Source organism: Clinocottus analis, unplaced genomic scaffold (assembly GCF_023055335.1).
Source record: "Clinocottus analis isolate CAN_PGR_092001 unplaced genomic scaffold, fCliAna1.0.p SCAF_13, whole genome shotgun sequence".
Taxonomy (NCBI): Eukaryota; Metazoa; Chordata; class Actinopteri; order Perciformes; family Cottidae; genus Clinocottus; species Clinocottus analis.
The window spans coordinates 14,468,401-14,485,996 of record NW_027175854.1 but is presented as its reverse complement, the minus strand read 5'-3'; the positions used below and the strand labels follow the sequence as shown (position 1 = coordinate 14,485,996).

The following is a 17,596-nucleotide window of genomic DNA, read 5'->3' as shown; positions in this document are numbered from 1 at the left end:
AATGGCGATGCATGAAATTACTGCTGCTGTTGATTTATTTGTCATGTCTTTACTGTTTGCTTCTTTATTTATTATAACGTATTGTTGTTGTTGTTGTATCTTAAGTAAAAGTACAGAAGTTTTATCAGGAAAATATAGGGTTTATGTTGAATGTTATAGTATAGAATATGATTATAGTCATCATTTCATAAAAGCATTTATTCTTGTTGTAGAAGGTAACTAGTACATAAGAAATACATGTAGTACATTTAAAACAAGTACAATATTTCCCTATGGACTGAAATAATATGATAATAAAATATAATAATAAACAAAAAACAAAGCAAAAAATAACATTTTAATTAAATTATTACATATTATTAGATTTAAAATGTGAGGTTTTATGTCGTTTGTATGTGAGAAGTCAACATTAAGAACAGGAGCTTGGCCAAGTTGATTGTAAACAATGAACCTCCTACGTGAACCATAACTCCTAATAATAATAATTAAATAATTAAATGAGTCGGTTTGGAGCGGAATCCCGTGACCTCCCGATGAGCTGTTTCAAGATGGCCGCCCGAGTGGAGAATTCACACATCTCCAATAAAAACTCATCCAACACACACACACACACACAGACTCACACACGTACACACGCACACACACACAACTTTAACTGCCTCGATAACGGAGAAGGAGACAACGTTTGCTGCCGTTTTTAACCGGAACGTGAGCGCCGTTTCGTTGGAGGACAACGTCGGAGAGATGGAATAAACTAGCACGGGTAAGGAATTCAGTAACAGAAAACAGTTTAGTACCCCCCCCCCCCCTTCTCCACTAGGAAACTAGCTTACGTTAGCGCAGCTAACGCGGGCAATAACAACGCGACTGACGCGTTAACTGGAGCTTTAATCGCGTGAATGTCAGGTGAGAATAACACCGCTGTACGTCTGCTCCGTTCAGCCCCTTAAATCAACGTGTTGGGTGCGTTTAAAGCCCCTAAACGTCAGCCGTTAGCTCACTGTTACGCTCTTTGCTTTAGTTAGCTCGTTTGCTAATCCTGTATTTTAAAGGTGTGAGCCCTTGGCGATACGCGTGATGTAAACTGTGTTTTTTGTTGCGTGGCAGGCTGCGGAGGGATCCCGCAGAGATGTGACAGTAACGTTAAAAACGGTCTTTAACTGAAGGGGGAGTTTGATGTCAGCCTGACACCGGTTGCCGTTGGTGTTACGACGATATGTGTTACCCGGCTTATTCTGTGACCTCATCTGGCGTTCAGTTGGAATCTGTTTGTAAAAATCTGGACCAGCGGGTTGTGTACAGGAAGTAAACATTTATGGACCTGTACTTTGGACTGCACTTGAATATATCTTATGTTATTCTTCTTTATACTTCTCCTCCGCGACATCTCAGAGGTACATATAGTTTATATACTTTATATTGTACTACATCCCAGCGGTAAATATTGTACTTTTTCCTGTAATACATCTTAGAGGTACATGTAGCACTTTTTCCTGTACTACATCTCAGAGGTACTTTATACTGTATTACATCCCAGAGGTAAACATTGTACTTTTTACTATACTACACCTCAGAGGTACATATACAACGTGTACTGTACTACATCTTAGCGGTACATGTAGTACTTTGTACTGTACTACATCTCAGAGGTATAGCACTTTTTTTACTGTGTTCACTCGAGTACTGTAGTTGGGAACAGTTTTGAGGTACTTTTACTTTTCTGATACTGCAATACATTCCAGAGGGGATATAGTACTTTTTACTCCAGTTTCAAACTAAAGCTCCTGGTCTGCAGATCATGACTTTGAGATGTGAAGCGTTGTTGGAGGTTGAATCAGCCAACTTAAAGTACTTTGTACTGCTGCCTGTACACAAGTACAAGGTCAGAATACTTCCTCCTCGTCCCGATCAGCTGTTTATTAATCGTTCATAACTAGTATTGCCACATTTATGCACAAGCACATTTCAGAGTGATGATTACCGCAAGGTGTGTTTTCATTCAGCAAGGCTTCCTCATTCCAAATGTAGTTCCAGTACACAGAAAATACACGTGACTCTGTGACATGTGGAATAAGGACGCTCCTCTTCAGCTCTCTGTGCGTCTTCAGGCCAGAAAGGTTCTTTTAATCAGTATAATTGTGGGAAATAAAAGAGTCATATGACCAAAACGACATGTGACTGTTTTCTGTTCATCAGGATGAATCTTGGTTCAGAGGCCGCCTGTTATTCTTGGAGAGCAAAGTGACTCCTCCATCATGCAGCTGCTGTGTGATGTTTGCAGTGTGAAGTTTATTTTTAGAGCGTCGCTTTTCTCAAATTTGACCCATTTTCATTCCCGGTAAAGTTCCACAAATCCCAGTTAAAGACTCGAGGCGTGTCGTGGCGTTATCGAGACTTTAAGAAAGTTTAAATTGCAGGTCAGAGACTCATAAAATAAGATGTGATGAGATAACTCTTTATGAGTCCCTCAGTGGAGACGTTTACAGGATGGACAGCAGCACAGAAACGCAGTGCAAAGAAACCAGACCAAAACAAGTATTATAAATACACTAAGAAGCAATAAACCAACAGGAAATAATCCACAATAACTGCATTATTATATATTCAGACAGAATGACTGTTTGTGTTTATTATTGGTTGTGTGTTGTCGCTCCGCGGTTCTTTTGTTATCGTCTATTTATGTTCCTGACGCACAGCGGTTTGTTGATCCTAAGATTTTTCTTCTCTCACTCCACTAGTGTTTTATCTCTTTTAAAGACTTGTTGACGCGTTGTTAAACACTTTGTGTGTCAAATGGAGCTGCAGCCTGAGAGGAGACGATGTCACCATGAGTGTCATTGTGTGTTTGTTCCTTCAGGAGCCGACGGGTCCTCTGCTCTCGTCCAGCATGGACAGCTTCTTCAAGGCGGCTGTGTGCGACCTCGACAAACTGCTGGACGACTTTGAGCTCAACACCGGTAAGAAACGACCACCGAGATGACGAGTTTCACACGCTTCTGATGAGTCGGCGTATTGTTGTCGTTTTGTCTGTTTGATGTCAGAAAAGTTTTAAGAAAAAAAAAAAGAAAAGTTCGTCTCAATTTCTCAGAGCTCGCCTTCACATTTTTATTAGATTAGTCCAAAAAAAAAAAATAATTTAAAAGAACACAGAAGCTTTAAGAAATGACAATAAACTAAGAGAATTAGCTTTTTCAGCTTAAATATAAAACAAATAGAAAAACCAGAAAACAACTGATTTACTTGTGAAAAATTCAGATTTTATTGGATTATTTTTCTGTCGATCGATTGTCAATTGACTGTCTATCGTGTTTTTTTTTATGATATTTTAAAAAAGTGTGTATGTGAACCTAAAAAATACTTTCATGTCTAGTTTTTATTTCAATTCAAGTCACTGTTAGAAAGGTTAGCGTTCTAATTGTTCGACTAAACATCCGTAATCTAGATTATTTTTTCAAACTGATATCTGAGTGTAACATGTTTTGTTCTTTTTATTATTTCAGAGGAACATGAGTGCAAATCTGTTTTCCTGAAGCCGTCTGTGTACCCCTTCTCCTCGCTGGGCTCTCAGTGTTTACCCCCCGAAGCCTCTGCTGTGCCGCCGCCCCCCCCCGACCTTAACTCTCTGCATTATGGTTCTGCCTCCAGCTGTCCCGACCGGCCCGGCGGCGCTCAGAGCCGCGGCGCCGATGACCGAGAGGTCAAAGGTCAGCAGCCCCTCACAGCGGTGGACCTCCTTTCCTCCGTGGACCTCAGGCCGGCTCAGAGCGCCGCGGCGCCACCCTGCCCCGACCGCGCCCTGAAGCCGGTGTGCGATCTGGTGAGCGACACCGGCTCGGCCGGCCTGGTCCGGGCCGACAGCCACGATGCTTTCGGGGAGCTGGACGTGGCGGAGAGGCAAATGACAGAGGAGGAGGAGGTGGAGGAGAAAGGGGAGAAGAAGGAGGACGCGCTGCTCGTGGACTTTGACGGACCAGTGGTCAGCGGGGAGGAGCGGCGGGACGGCTTTAGGGACGCCGGCGCGGAGGAGCGGGCCAGCGAGCTGCTCGCCGCGGAGCCGAGCGGCGGCTTCTCTGCTTCGCTCAGCCTGCTGGACGTCATCCTGCCCGCCACTGCTGTCGCAGCGGAGCGGAGCGCCGAGTCCACGGAGGAGGAGGCGTCACCGCGGGCCGCCGAGAAAGAGGAGAGGAACTGTGAGGAGGTGGTGGAGGAGGAGGAGGCTTGCACGGACCGAGTGGTCAATAACTCTTTAGACCGCGGCGACCCGGAGGAGGCCCCGCTCTCTGGTGACGGCATTACAGAAACGACGAGGTCTGCGAACGCAGAGTCAGAGGAAGCTCTGGACGCCGGCGAGGCAGAGTTCTCTGTCGGGTCAAATTCGGACGGCGTGCCGGCGGTCTCGGCGTGCCCGGCCAACGCCGGCGCGTCCATTTGTGGAGCTCCGGCGACCGCGGAGGAAGAGTCGAGGCTCGACAAGGCGGCTGACGTCTCCGAGACCGCAGAGGCCGACGCTGACGCTGACGCCGTCTCTGTCTCCGTGTCGGCCTCGGGAGCCGGGTCTCGTTCAGAGGACCCCGTAGAGGAGGAGGAGTCCCGACAGCTACCGGCGTCACCAGAAGCGCGACGTCTTACTCTCGAACCTGCCGCCGTGGTCCTGCCCGCAGACCTTGCCAGCGGCGACCGCTCAGAACCCAGCCCAGTCGACCCTCTGGAGTTCGGCTTCGAGTACCTGCCCGAGAGCGACCAGGCCGAGCTGCTGGTCACGGACGAGGAGCTGGACGCCTTCTTGCGGGCGCACGCCAAGGCGGCGGAGCAGCAACGCGGCGGCGCCGAGAGTCTCCCGGAGGCCGACGGAGACCTGGGGGGCCGGTCAGTCGAGCCCATGAGCTGCGCCGGAGACAGAGTCGAGGATCTGGCCGCTCCAGAGAGCGATAGAACAATGTGCGCCTCCGCAGAGGGAGGGTTCGACCCCGGGGCTCCGTCGCAGGACACCTGCGCGCCTCCTTGCCGAGATGAGCCAGATCTCCCCTCCGGGATGAACCATTCGTTGACCAGCAACTCCTTCCAACCCCCGCAGCAGCTGCCCTCCTATGGAGGCGCCAGACCTAAGCGGCTGCAATGCCAAACCGCCAGATCTCCACCAGCGGGGGAGGACGAGGAAGACGAGGAGCCTGGGAGGACGCTTGGCGCGGACGAGGATGAGGACGAGGACGAGGAGGAAGGCTCGCCCTCAAGCCTCTCGGTAGAGCAGCAAGCCAACACCAGGGACCTGAGCCCGATGTGCGCCTCCCAGGAGCCCCGGGACTATGGCGTCGCGTACGATGAGCTCTCAGAGCCGCCGCCGTACCCCGGGGACTCGCCCGTGGACGGCGCCGCGCCGGCCAACTGGAAGAGGGAGGGAGCGGAGGAGCTGGGGAGCCGGCAGCCCTCCTGGGTGCCCGACTCTGAAGCGCCCAACTGCATGAACTGCTATCAGAGGTTCACCTTCACGAAGAGGCGGCATCACTGTCGAGCCTGCGGGAAGGTAAGACCGTTCTGATTCCTCCTCTGGTTGTATAGAAGTCTATGCTTCATGTGTAAAAGCTGCAGTCTCTCTCCTGACCACCAGGGAGCAACTCCTCTGGTTGTATAGAAGTCTATGCTTCATGTGTAAAAGCTGCAGTCTCTCTCCTGACCACCAGGGAGCAACTCCTCTGGTTGTATAGAAGTCTATGCTTCAAAGCTGCTTTCTCTCTCCTGACCACCAGGGGGCAATAAATATCAACTTAATTAATGAGGTTTCTTTTGCGTTAATTCTTTTCTGCACGTGTCGGTGCTTTTAAAGCTCATTCCACACGTGACGTGAAAGTAAAAGTCTTCAATGAGTGAGCGTGTTCTGGTAACAGTCCAATAAATAAAACAGATTTACAGCTCAGAGGATTCATGGACAGAGAGCATGAGTCAGCACTTGTGGTTTTTTTTTAGTTTTTTTTTAGCTCTCCTACAGATCTCCAGTGAGCCGCGTGTCCTAAAGAAGGAGCTAAGTCCTTGAAGGGGCCACTGATTAAAGCGCATTAGTGACGACTGTGTTGTTGTTGTTGACGTTGACCGGAGCAGGAAGCATGTCACATTGTGCTCAGCTGTCTCCGCTCTGTGGCAGGTGTACTGTGCAGTGTGCTGCAGCAGGAGGTGCAAGCTGAAGTACCTGGAGAAGGAGGCTCGCGTTTGCGTCGTCTGCTTCGACACCATCCACCGAGGTAAGACCCTCAGCCCCGAGCGCGAACTCGCAGGCTCACAGGGCTCCTGCAAATAATGAATGCGGGCGTTTTTTATTCGAAGAACAAAAATACACTTTTCACGTCGCTTGATGAATGTATTTGTGCCACCCGGAGAGACATTAGAAAGAAGCCTGAATGTTCAAATTCAAATGCTGATGTTAGTGCAAAGTACAGACTTCATATTGTAAAACAGACAGAGGGTGTTTTGCTCTCGCTGATTTCAACAATTTCATGTAAGGAAGTGTACGACCAGGAAGTAAAACATACGTCTGACAGGTTGAGTTGCTCGACTGAAAGCCACACTCGTGTTTTTATATCGACAACAGATCAATGCTGTGTCGACCCAGAAATAATCATCACCCGTCTGAGCTTATTGAGCATCTTTAGCGCCTTTGGCGTCTTTCAGCTCGTTATTTTGGCTCAAGCTGCAACTTCACTATTTGTCCGCTGTCATCAACCTCATTGGGTTATGAAACAATTAAAATAAAACACGGGCTGAACATTACATCATTGCTTTTGCACAATTTAAAAAAAACATAATTAAATAAAAAAATCACAAAAATCAAAACAAAATAAGAAAAAAACATAAATCAAACAAAAAAAAAAAATCAAAAGAAAAAAACACGAAGAAAAAAAAATCAAACAAGAAGAAAAATAAATATAAATCAAAGAGAAAAAAACATGAATCTAAGAAAATGAAGAAAAAAAACATAAATTGAAATAGAAATCTAAGAAAAAAAAGACGGGAAAAAAATCAAACAGAAGAAAAACTAAATCAAAGAGAGAAAAAAACATGAATCAAAGAAAATAAACAAAGGCCACTGATGCATCATGGGTATGTGGATTACACAGCCAAAAGAATGCAATGTAACTACAGATAATTAACCTACACAAAAAAATCTAAATGCATCAAGAACCTAAATGAACAAACAACTAGAATAACTAAACAATAATACTTAACAGTAACATAAATCCTACAGATGCTTGTCCAGCAACTCGGTTCATTTCTCACGGCTTCCTGTCATATAATCTGTGACATAATCTGTGATTAGCGGCAGCTGCAGACGCGTTAGATGTGTGTAAATCAATACGTTTGTCCATAACTCTGTTGTAATAGAATAACGGTTTAAAAGTGTGCAGAGGGGCAGATTATATGATGTTTTTATGAAGGATGACTTGTACCTCGCTCTGAAGCCGGTGTGTTAAGTTTACCGCAACGCAGCTTCAATATGTGTCAGTTGTCTAAATAAACCGCCTCCTCTCTCTGTGATTGGGTAAATAATAAATAACGCTCCGGGTTTCTTCTCGGGAGCAGACGGAGTCGTCTCTAAATAGTCTCCATGAAAAGTTAATCACAGAGAGGTTTTCACTCTGCGGTTCGGTGAATATTTAAGGCTCCAAATCACAAAAGAAGCGAGAAGTGTGTCTTCTTCGTTGGTGTGTATTTACGTAAAGTAAAAAAGGGAAAAACAAACATTTTTAGGATGGTTTTTTTTCCGCTTCTGTGGTCCGTTTGCAGAGAGGCGTCTTTTTATAGTTAAAAGACTGCAGCAGGGAGAGGGGGGGGGGGGGGGCAGAGTTATAGCAGGACACTGGCATTTGTCCTTGTGTGTGTGTGTGTGTGTGTGTGTGTGCACTACAGTAGACATGTGATGCTCGCACGCGCCGTCTAATTTAAGAAGGAACCGGTGATCCACTTCTTGCGGCCGGTGGAGGCTCGAGCGGTGACGCAATCGCTCTCTTCTCTCCGTCACCTCTCCTCCCTCCCTCCTTTTCCTCTCTCCATCTCTCATAACAGTCACACACACACAAACACACGCACACACACACACACACACTCACGGCAGCCTAAAGCTAACAGGCTATTGCGGCTAACAACAGACGTAGACTGGGATCCACAGGGCGCTGCGATGGGAGGGTCCAAAGTCAGACTGAGGAACAGACTCGCAGGGATTTGGACCGTTTGAGTTTTAGCAGAGAGGAGGATGATGATGATGAGGTGAGCTGCGTTTCTTTACTGCCCCTTTGTTTTTCTGTTGGTTTGTTGTAGCGATCATAATCTGCGTGTGTCCCTCGTGGGTTTCTTTTTCGTACTTGAAGTCATTATCCTGAAGCTCTGGATGACTTTTTGTTTTATTTTCTGCCTCGTCATCGTTTCCCAGGATGAAACGAGTCTCCTTGTAGTGATGCTGCCAGACTATTTATATCCTTTTAACCCTCTGAACCCCGACGCCTGCTTTTGGCTAATTATTAATTTTATTTGTTGCTTTAATTTTCTCCTTCAAAATAAAAGTCCTGTTCCTCTTTAGAAACAGAAGCAGAGAACTGGAATGTCTTCAGTGCAAGAAGAACGCCGTTATTATGATTTAAATCATGAAAAAGAAGTTGAGTTTATTTGATAATTAACACTGGAGTCAAGATATCAACATGTTTGCAACGTTAGAAAGAAATTGCTAGCTTTACTTGCTGTATGTAGATGTTTATATAATGTATATAGTGTTTATATAATATATAGTGTTTTTATTTATATATATATATATATATATATATATATATATATATATATATATATATATATATATATATATATATTTTTTTTTTTTGCATGTTTATGACCTCTCCTTTGTGTTCACTTCCTGAGTCAGAGTTTCTCCTCATGTGGTCACATGACGGGTGAATAAATCATGACGTCATAGTTTCACTGAGGAGTTTAATGTCCTTAACAGAATCTGATGAAAGTAAACGTTGTTTTTTTTGTGGAGAGATTTTAAGTGGGACTCGTAGAATGAAATGTTGTTGAAAGGAAGGTCGTCGTGAACTTGTTCTCTGTTGGAGGAGCAGCTTCAGGTTGAGATGCACGGAGAAGTTTTAGCTGAAAGTCGCTTCTTCCTCAGGACACAACAACAGATCCATGAAGATCTGTGAAGCTGATCGATACGATGTGCTACATCAGCGTTCTCTCTCTCTTTCTCTCTATCGCTCCCTTTTTCTCTCGCTCTCTCCCTCTCTATCTCTCTCTCCCTCTCTCTCTCGTGGGAGCATCATCTCTCTCTCCTCTTCGGTAACATTAAATCACAGCTTGTCGCCCGTCGACTGAACGTCCTCTTCATCATTAAAGGCGTGGCCTCCTCTTCTACAAAGATGTGCAGAGAACGAGAACAATAACAACACAATAAAGCTTTAACAAGAAAACAAACAACCAGAAACAGTTTCATGACAACACATTAAGTGTGTGTGTGTGTGTGTGTGTGTGTGTGTGTGTGTGTGTGTGGGTGTGTGGGTGGGTGGGTGGGTGGGTGGGTGTGGGTGTGTGGGTGTTAAAATAAAGGGATTCACTGAACACATTTCATGAATTCATCCATTCTGTTCTCCATAAATAATGGCCTGCATGGCGGCTTCATGATGGCCTCATGGCGGCTTCATGATGGCCTCATGGCGGCTTCATGATGGCCTCATGGCGGCGCTGGAGGGAACAAAACCTCCTCTGAGGATCCAGAAGCCGGCTCCGTCCTCTGGTTCAACGCGACGCGTCCGCAGAGACGGAATGTTGGCTGGAAGCGAGAGAGGATGACAGAAAGTGAAGTTCGTGCTGAAGCCGCCCCGCCTCCATGACGTGTTTCTCCTTGTAGCCCAGGCCCTGGAGCGGATGATGAGTCCTGCAGGTCCCAGTCCCAACCCCAACGTCCCATCTGAGTACTGCAGCACCATCCCCCCTCTGCAGCAGGCACGAGCCGCCGGCACGCTTAACTCCCCTCCGCCCACCGTCATGGTGCCCGTGTCCGTTCTCAAACAGCCGAACAACGACAGTACGGTTCTCTTAACTACAGAACACAAGTCTTGTACTTTTTCACTTGCTGCTGGGTTCTCCCCGGTGCGCTGAACCCTTTAAGACCCGCCTTGTGTCCCCAGGTTGCCCCCGGGAGCAGAAGCGCGTGTGGTTCGCCGACGGCATCCTGCCCAACGGGGAGGTGGCCGACACCAGCAAGCTGTCGGTGACGAGCCGCCGCAGCTCGCAAGACTTCGCCGCCGGCTCTCCGGACCGGACGGTGAGGCTCCGCCTCCATGCCGCCCCCGAAGAGAGGACTTTATCTTAGCGTCTTTTACACCTGCGTTGTTTTCTTCTGCTGGTGGTTAACGGGGTCAAATTGGATTGTTTTATAACCTCAATATCCAAAGCATATTTACAAACTTAGAGGCAAATGTCTGCCTGAAATGTAAAATATAGGCTTATTGTTAAATGCATGAAATCAACAGAGATATATATTATATATATTGAATATTGAAGTATTGTGGACGGTAAAAACGTATATTAATACCTCATGTTTCAGCCGGGGACGGAGGTCGACGCCGGTGGCTCCGCCCCCGATGCCTCCGGGCCGGTGGAGGAGCGGGCCCCCGCTTCGGGCCCCTGGGACTACGCCCTGCTCTCTGGGGTCGGCTCCTGCGTGGCGAGGGTCCCCAGCCTGCTGCCCGACCACGAGGACGAGCTGCCGCCGCTGCTCATCGCCACCGGGGAGGACGAGGCGGGAGGTGTTTTAGTGTTTACGTTTTTGTTTGTGTTTACGTGTAGCTTCATTAGACGGTGCTTCCTCCACGCGTGTGCAGCTTTACGCGTTGCTTTTAATTATATTTATAGCGTTTTCACTTTGCAGTTTCATTTTTAGGATTAGTTTGTTAGTTTTCAGAGTGAATTTGACAGTTTTTATTTATTTAGTTTATCAGAAAGTTAGATTTTTTTCAACTTCAGCAGATGACCTGTGTGTGTGTGTGTGTGTGTTCTCCTCTCCAGATGTGCTGGTGGAGGAAAGCCCCGCCCCCTGCCAGATCCTACACCTGCTAGAGGAGGGCGGGCCTCGACCGCTGACGTTTGTTCTGAATGCAAACCTACTCGTCAACGTCAAGCTGGTGACGTGTGAGTACAGCAACTCGATAGATAGATAGATATCTCACTCACACAAATAGGCTAATTAGCTGTCGATCATCCCTTCCATCATGTTTAGGTGCTCGTCCTCTATTGACTGACTCTTTCTTCCTCTCCTTTCTCTCCCTTCCCTCTGTTCTCTCCCTCTTCCTCCCTCCCTCCCCTCAGACTGCAGTCGTCAGTGCTGGTGCTTCGGCTCTAACGGTCTCCAGGCTCTGGGTCAGAGGGAGCTGGTGTTCCTGTTGGAGTGTTTGCCGGAAGAGAAAACGCTCCCCAAGGATCTGTTCACGCTTTACCTGAACATCTACCAGGAGGCCCAGAAAGGTAGAGCAGCACCTGCAGGTCTCCCTCTCACCTTTTTAGAGCAGCACCTGCCGGTCTCTCTCTCACCTTTTTAGAGCAGCACCTGCAGGTCTCCCTCCTCCTAACCCTCTCCTCCTTCCGGTGTGTCTCAGGCAAGCTGCTGGAGGACCTGGACAATGTGACGTTCACCAGTAGCTTCCTGGGCAGTAAGGACCACGCCGGCATGCTGTTCTTCCCCCCCGCCGGCCAGCCTCTGGAGGGGCTGTCTCTGCCGGCCGCTCCCTTCATGTTCGGGCTGCTGGTCCAGAAGCTGGAGGTCCCATGGGCCAAGGTGTTTCCTCTGAGGCTGCTGCTGCGGCTCGGGGCCGAGTACAGCGGTGAGAGAGAGTGAGAGTGTGTGAGAGTGAGTGAGTGTGTATCTCTGTCTGTCTTTCAGTAGTAAATATCACATTTTCAGAGATGCCATGATTGTTTTTATTCGTTGTTACTTTGTTGCAGTCTTCTTTAGTGATTATGTTTAATTTCTCACCGTTGGTTTCATTTAGTGAGTTTAATTTGTTCTGGTTTCATTCATCTTCTTTTGTTGATGTTGTCTGTAAATGCGTCTCCACGCTTCGTAGAATCAGTTATAGACGTTTAACTATCGTGACGTCACTAACTGGTATTCCTCTCTCTCCCAGTTTATCCCACCACGTTGACCAGCGTCCGTTTTCGGGACTCCGTGTACCGAGAGACGGGACACACCATCATGAACCTGCTGGCTGTGAGTCATGAAACACGAGTCTGGCTGAAAACAGGGCGAGAGTTTCACTTTTAAAGTTCTTTGTTTTTGTTCCTTGGGGATTTTTAAATAAAGTTTTTTCCCTCCCGCAGGACCTGAGGAACTACCAGTACAGCCTGTCGGTGGTGGAGGGCCTGAGGATCCACATGGAGATGGGCCACAGCTACATCGACATCCCCAAACGCAGCTTCCACGAGGTACCGGGGCCGCACGGCATTCTGGGAAATAAACTCAGCCGCTTTGATGAGACGATTAGTGCTTTAATGTGTTAATGTTTACTAAGTTAGTGAGATATTTAACGTCATAAGAGGTACATGTAGTACTTTTAATGTACATGTAGTACTTTTTACTGCACTACATCTCAAAGGTACATGTAGTACTTTTTACTGTACTACATCTCAGAGGTACATAATGTACTTTCTGCTGTACTACACCTCAAAAGTACATAATGTACCTTTTACTGCACTAAATCTCAGAGGTACATATTGTCCTTTGTACTATAATACATCTCAGAGGTACATGTAGTACTTTGTACTACGTTTTGCTGTACTACATCTCAGAGGTACATATTGTACTTTGTACTGTACTACATCTTAGAGGTATATGTATATTAAACAGGGCATAAAGACGTTAATATGCATCCAGAAACATCAGATACGATATTTAAACACAGACATTTTCCTGATCGAGTATTTTTACTTTAATGTTTTTAAAGCTTCCCTGTACTGAGTATGTTCACAGTGTGTAAGTACACAGTGTGTGTTAGTGCACTGCAGGGCTGACGTGGTGTGCTGGTGTCTCAGATGCAGAAGGTGGTGAACGCGTCCAACGAGCACGTCATCAGCATCGGGGCGCGCTTCAGCGCCGAGGCCGACTCCCACCTGGTGTGCTTCCAGGGCGAGGAGGGGAACTACCAGACGCAGGCCAGCAGCAAGCCCGGAAAGACCCGCACAGGTGAGGCCCGCCGGGAATAGAGGAGGAGAAGAAGAAGAAGAAGACAGGGCAAGGAGTCATGGAAAGAAAGAGGCTCAAAATATAAGCAGGCGTATATACAGGCATCTATATACATGTTTATTCTTTTAATCAAACTATTGTCTCTCATTCATTCGTGTCATTTAAGGTATACTGTATGCTTTGAATCCTCATTACTACATTTTATCACTTTTTACCGTTTACACACAGATTTCACACAATGTTTGCTCAAGAAAATGTGGTTAAAAGTCATAGAAATTTGGTTAAAAATAATGGAAATTTGTTAAAAAATCATGGAAATCCGTTGGTCAACATGTGTATGAACCCGGCCGGGGCCCCGGCCCGTCGTAAACACAGAAGAAGAAGAGCGATGACATAATTCTGTGTCTTTGTTTCAGTGACCGGGGCCAGCTTCGTGGTGTTCAACGGGGCCCTGAAGGCATCGTCGGGCTTCGTTGCCAAGTCCAGCATTGTTGAGGGTGAGAAGTGACGGGCTTTTACTCCACATATCCTCCACTGTTGTTGTTGTTGTTTTTTACGTAACTGTGTTTCTGTCCTCAGACGGGTTGATGGTTCAGATCCCTCCTGACACCATGGAGGCTCTACGTGGCGCCCTGAGGGAGCAGACGGACTTCCACATCCCGTGCGGCCGGAACGACGGAGGAGAGCTGCGGGAGAACGTCAGCGTCCGCTGGGTCGACCTGAGTTCATCCGTCAACACAGGGTAACGACCGGCTCGCTGCTCAAGTTCTCTGAACGAGATTCCTTCCCCTCGTTAAGGGAACCTGTCCTTTTTTAAATAAAAGTTAAATCTGCATTTATTTTTCCTCACTGCCGCGTGACGTTCTCCGCCTCTCCCCCGCAGCAGAACCAGCGGCGTGGACGGGCGTCCTCTAGACGGCGTCCGCAGCGTGAGGATGCAGCAGGACACGGAGTTCGAGTCGGACGGACGCACCATCCGCTGCACCGAGGTGAGGTTTGAACGAGCCGAACGCGTCCGCCCGCTCGCCCTGCGCGGCGGCAGCTGACGGTCCGGGTCTTCGATTCCCTCCCCCCTGCAGGTGTTCTACCAGCTGAAGGCGCCGGCCTGCAGCCTGGAGGCGGTGCTGTCGTCCTGCAGCGTGTTCCAGAAGGAGATGGCGCTGGCCGCCTGCAGCGCGCTCACGCCGCACCTCGCCGTGCTGGCGTCCAGCGGCATCAACTCGCTGTCGCTGCGCGTCTCCACGCAGGCGGACATGGTAACGTCATGTGACTCCTCTATTAATGAATATATGAATATAATAAATGTGAATGTTAGAATCTTTATTTTTTTGTCAATTTACTTTATTTTTTACTTTAAACATTAACGGTAAAATTATCAAAATTGTATAAAAAAATTTACCAAAAAAATAATTAAACTTCTCATCTTTTTTCAGACAATTTTTTTTTCTCCATTAATTTAATCAAAATTAACCAAATTATATTTTAAAGTTATTTTTTTAGGGGCGTTCTTACTTAAAAACCTAAAACTTCATCAAAATCTCATCTTTCTCCAGCGTTGTGTTTTACCACTGTTTCCAATAATTTGGTTGAAATTAAATAAATTAGATTTTAAAGTAATTTTTTTTAGGGGCAATTTTAGAAGAATAATCAAATTGTTCTTAGCATTAGAAGGAAATAGTTCTTTTACCAAGAAATGCACAAAATCAAATTAAATCTAACTTGAAATACATTTGACTAACGTTTTGTCCAGACTAGATTTACTGAAATATTGAATATAATCTGATTTTAAAAAGGACATTTAACTTAAATGGGCTAAGAGAAGTCATGTTTTTGAGTCCCGATTGAGTCCCGACTGTGATCTCCTCTTTCTACAAACATGTAGCGGAAGAAGTCAAAGTGTTACAAGTGTTTATGAGGAAAGACGTGTTGGCTGTTGGCTGCAGTGCGTACTTGAGGACTTCCTGTCTCCTCTCAGGTGGAGTACCAGGCCGGCTCCGGCGGCCGCCTCCTCCCTCAGCGCTACATGAACGAGCTGGACGGCGCTCTGATCCCCGTCATCCATGGGGGCGGAGCCAGCGTACCGCAGACCGCTATGGACATGGAGTTCCTCCTCTTCATCACGCACACCATCTAGTGTTACGGACTCAGAGAGAGAGAGGAAGAGAGGAAGAGAGAGGCTGTGGACGTTTGGACGCTGCAGCTCTTTCTATTTGCACAGTTGGACAAAGCAGCGGACGAGCTGCCGCGGACGAGCTGCCGCGGACGAGCTGCCGCGGACGAGCTGCCGCCGCCGGCTGCGACATTCCCGCTCAGAGGTTTGGGAACGTTTCCACGGACGGATGAAAACGGACATGAGTTTCAGTTTTTTTTTCTTCTTTGTTTTTTTTTTTGCCCTCACCAAAGCTGCTTTAACACGAGAAGCCAAACACTACACGAGGACCACGACCAAATACAACCAAACTTTCTTCTTCTTCTCCTCCTCCTCCTCTTCCTCCTTCTTCTTCCAGGCTCCATCAGATCCTCAGTGAATGTCCTCCCCTCACAGACGCTTTGTCTCATTTGGATGTATTTATTATATTTTAATCCGGGCTTATTGAATGAAAAGATATTAAAGGAAAGGGGCTGTTGTTACTGGCGGCAGGATTCGGTGCTTCAGAGGGGAGCGACTATATTCAGTTTTCCCCCCAAAGGAGCCGATCTTTTTTGGACGCAAAAAGTGATGAAACTCAACTTTTCTGATTTCTGCAGGCCAGCCGTTACTCTTGCTTCTTTTTTTTTAGCTCCAGACCAATGATTTTTTTTCTACGTCGGAGAGATTTTTTCTCTTCGACTTTCCGATGTCCGCTTCAGTTTTTGAGATGAGGTTATTTTGCACAGCTGATGAGAACTTTACGGCTCATCATCTCACAACTTTTTTTTATTTTTTTCATTGCTAAGAAGTAGTGATCCGGAATTTGCTCTTCTTATGCTTATAATCTTTCTTGCTGATAGTTCGATGAGCCAATTGATTAAAACCCTCATATCTTTCAGTAGATACAGCCAGCAGTCAGTTAGCTTAGCTTAGCATAAAGACTGGAAAGGGGTAAGGGCGAGGAGAGGTAACAGGACTACACGATGTAGGCGACATTGAAAGAATGCAGACTACAGGACGTGGGCGTTGTCTGCAGACTACAGGACGTGGGCGTTGTCTGCAGACTACAGGACGTGGGCGTTGTCTGCACAGTGCAGACTACAGGACGTGGGCGTTGTCTGCAGACTACAGGACGTGGGCGTTGTCTGCACAGTGCAGACTACAGGACGTGGGCGTTGTCTGCAGACTACAGGACGTGGGCGTTGTCTGCAGACTACAGGACGTGGGCGTTGTCTGCACAGTGCAGACTACAGGACGTAGGTGACGTTGAAAGGACGTAGGCATTGTCTGCACAGTGCAGACTACAGGACGTGGGCGTTGTCTGCACAGTGCAGACTACAGGACGTAGGTGACGTTGAAAGGACGTAGGCATTGTCTGCACAGTGCAGACTACAGGACGTGGGCGTTGTCTGCACAGTGCAAACTACAAGACGTAGGTGACGTTGAAAGGACGTAGGTGTTGTCTGCATGACATATTGAACAAAAAGCTTCAGGGCAAAAACTCTATTCTCCAATTGTTCAACATGAATCACAAAGAGTTCAAAAGTAAGAAACATTCTGGGATCGTCGTGAAGCAAAGGAAGCAAAGTGGACATGTTTCAGCAGCTGTGCAAACGACCTCAGATCATGCTCCCAGAGCTGCAGGACGTCTGGGTGACGCTCGCCTCCGTCTATATATCCATCAGGGCCGTAACATCCGTGGAGGTAAACTATTATATTTTCTCTGTACGATCAAAACGACTTTCAACTTTTTTGTCAAAGTTTTCTTTTTCTGTGTTAACCGTCTATTTATTCATGAACACCAGCTTTTATTTTGGGGAACCTGGTATCTGGGTCCTACTCGTCCGGTCTGAATAACTCGAGTATTTAAAGAATAAAATGAGTTTTACGACACAGTACTTTTGTTTGTGATCTTTTTATTTGTCTTAAATAGTTTTGTCTTTTCATTTTTGTATAGTTTCTAGTTTACAACAATTCAGAGAGAAATATTGTTCTTTATAATTCGACTACATTCATTAAATAAAAGTAATATTGATGTATTATTATACAAAAACTAAATTTGCATCTTACTTGTGTAAAAAAATTGAATGCAGGACTTTTACTTTCTACAATATTTTATTTTTCTTCCACTGTTTTTTTTAACTTCCTGTGATTTTTTAAATTATTTTGTCATTAATTCAAAAATGTTTTTAATTATTATGATTAGCAATATTTATTTAATTACATATTTTCATCTCATTATCTTCCAAAAA

The 17,596-nt window shown here is 46.4% G+C and overlaps 1 protein-coding gene across 4 annotated transcripts; it reads left to right on the top strand.

Annotated features, from left to right (window-relative positions):
- The first annotated feature begins 556 nt into the window (after positions 1-556).
- Positions 557-17,242, top strand: zfyve16 (zinc finger, FYVE domain containing 16). Of its 4 annotated transcripts, XR_011077353.1 has the most exons (19): positions 1,133-1,394; positions 2,858-2,957; positions 3,501-5,521; positions 6,137-6,233; positions 9,884-10,060; positions 10,164-10,300; positions 10,583-10,784; positions 11,044-11,166; positions 11,344-11,499; positions 11,631-11,855; positions 12,159-12,241; positions 12,352-12,456; positions 13,063-13,213; positions 13,630-13,710; positions 13,793-13,955; positions 14,097-14,202; positions 14,293-14,469; positions 15,189-16,604; positions 16,713-17,242. XR_011077353.1 is itself a non-coding variant. In XM_068573690.1 (18 exons), the coding sequence occupies exons 2-18, from the start codon at positions 2,888-2,890 to the stop codon at positions 15,345-15,347; spliced, it is 4,233 nt and encodes a 1,410-aa protein (XP_068429791.1). In that variant the 5' UTR covers positions 557-763; positions 2,858-2,887; the 3' UTR covers positions 15,348-17,242. The 4 variants fall into 4 exon arrangements, 3 of the variants coding, with proteins under 3 accessions (XP_068429791.1, XP_068429792.1, XP_068429790.1); XM_068573690.1 differs by lacking the exon at positions 1,133-1,394 and adding an exon at positions 557-763 and having other exon boundaries at positions 15,189-17,242; XM_068573691.1 differs by lacking the exon at positions 1,133-1,394 and adding an exon at positions 815-906 and having other exon boundaries at positions 15,189-17,242.
- The last annotated feature ends 354 nt before the right edge of the window (positions 17,243-17,596 follow it).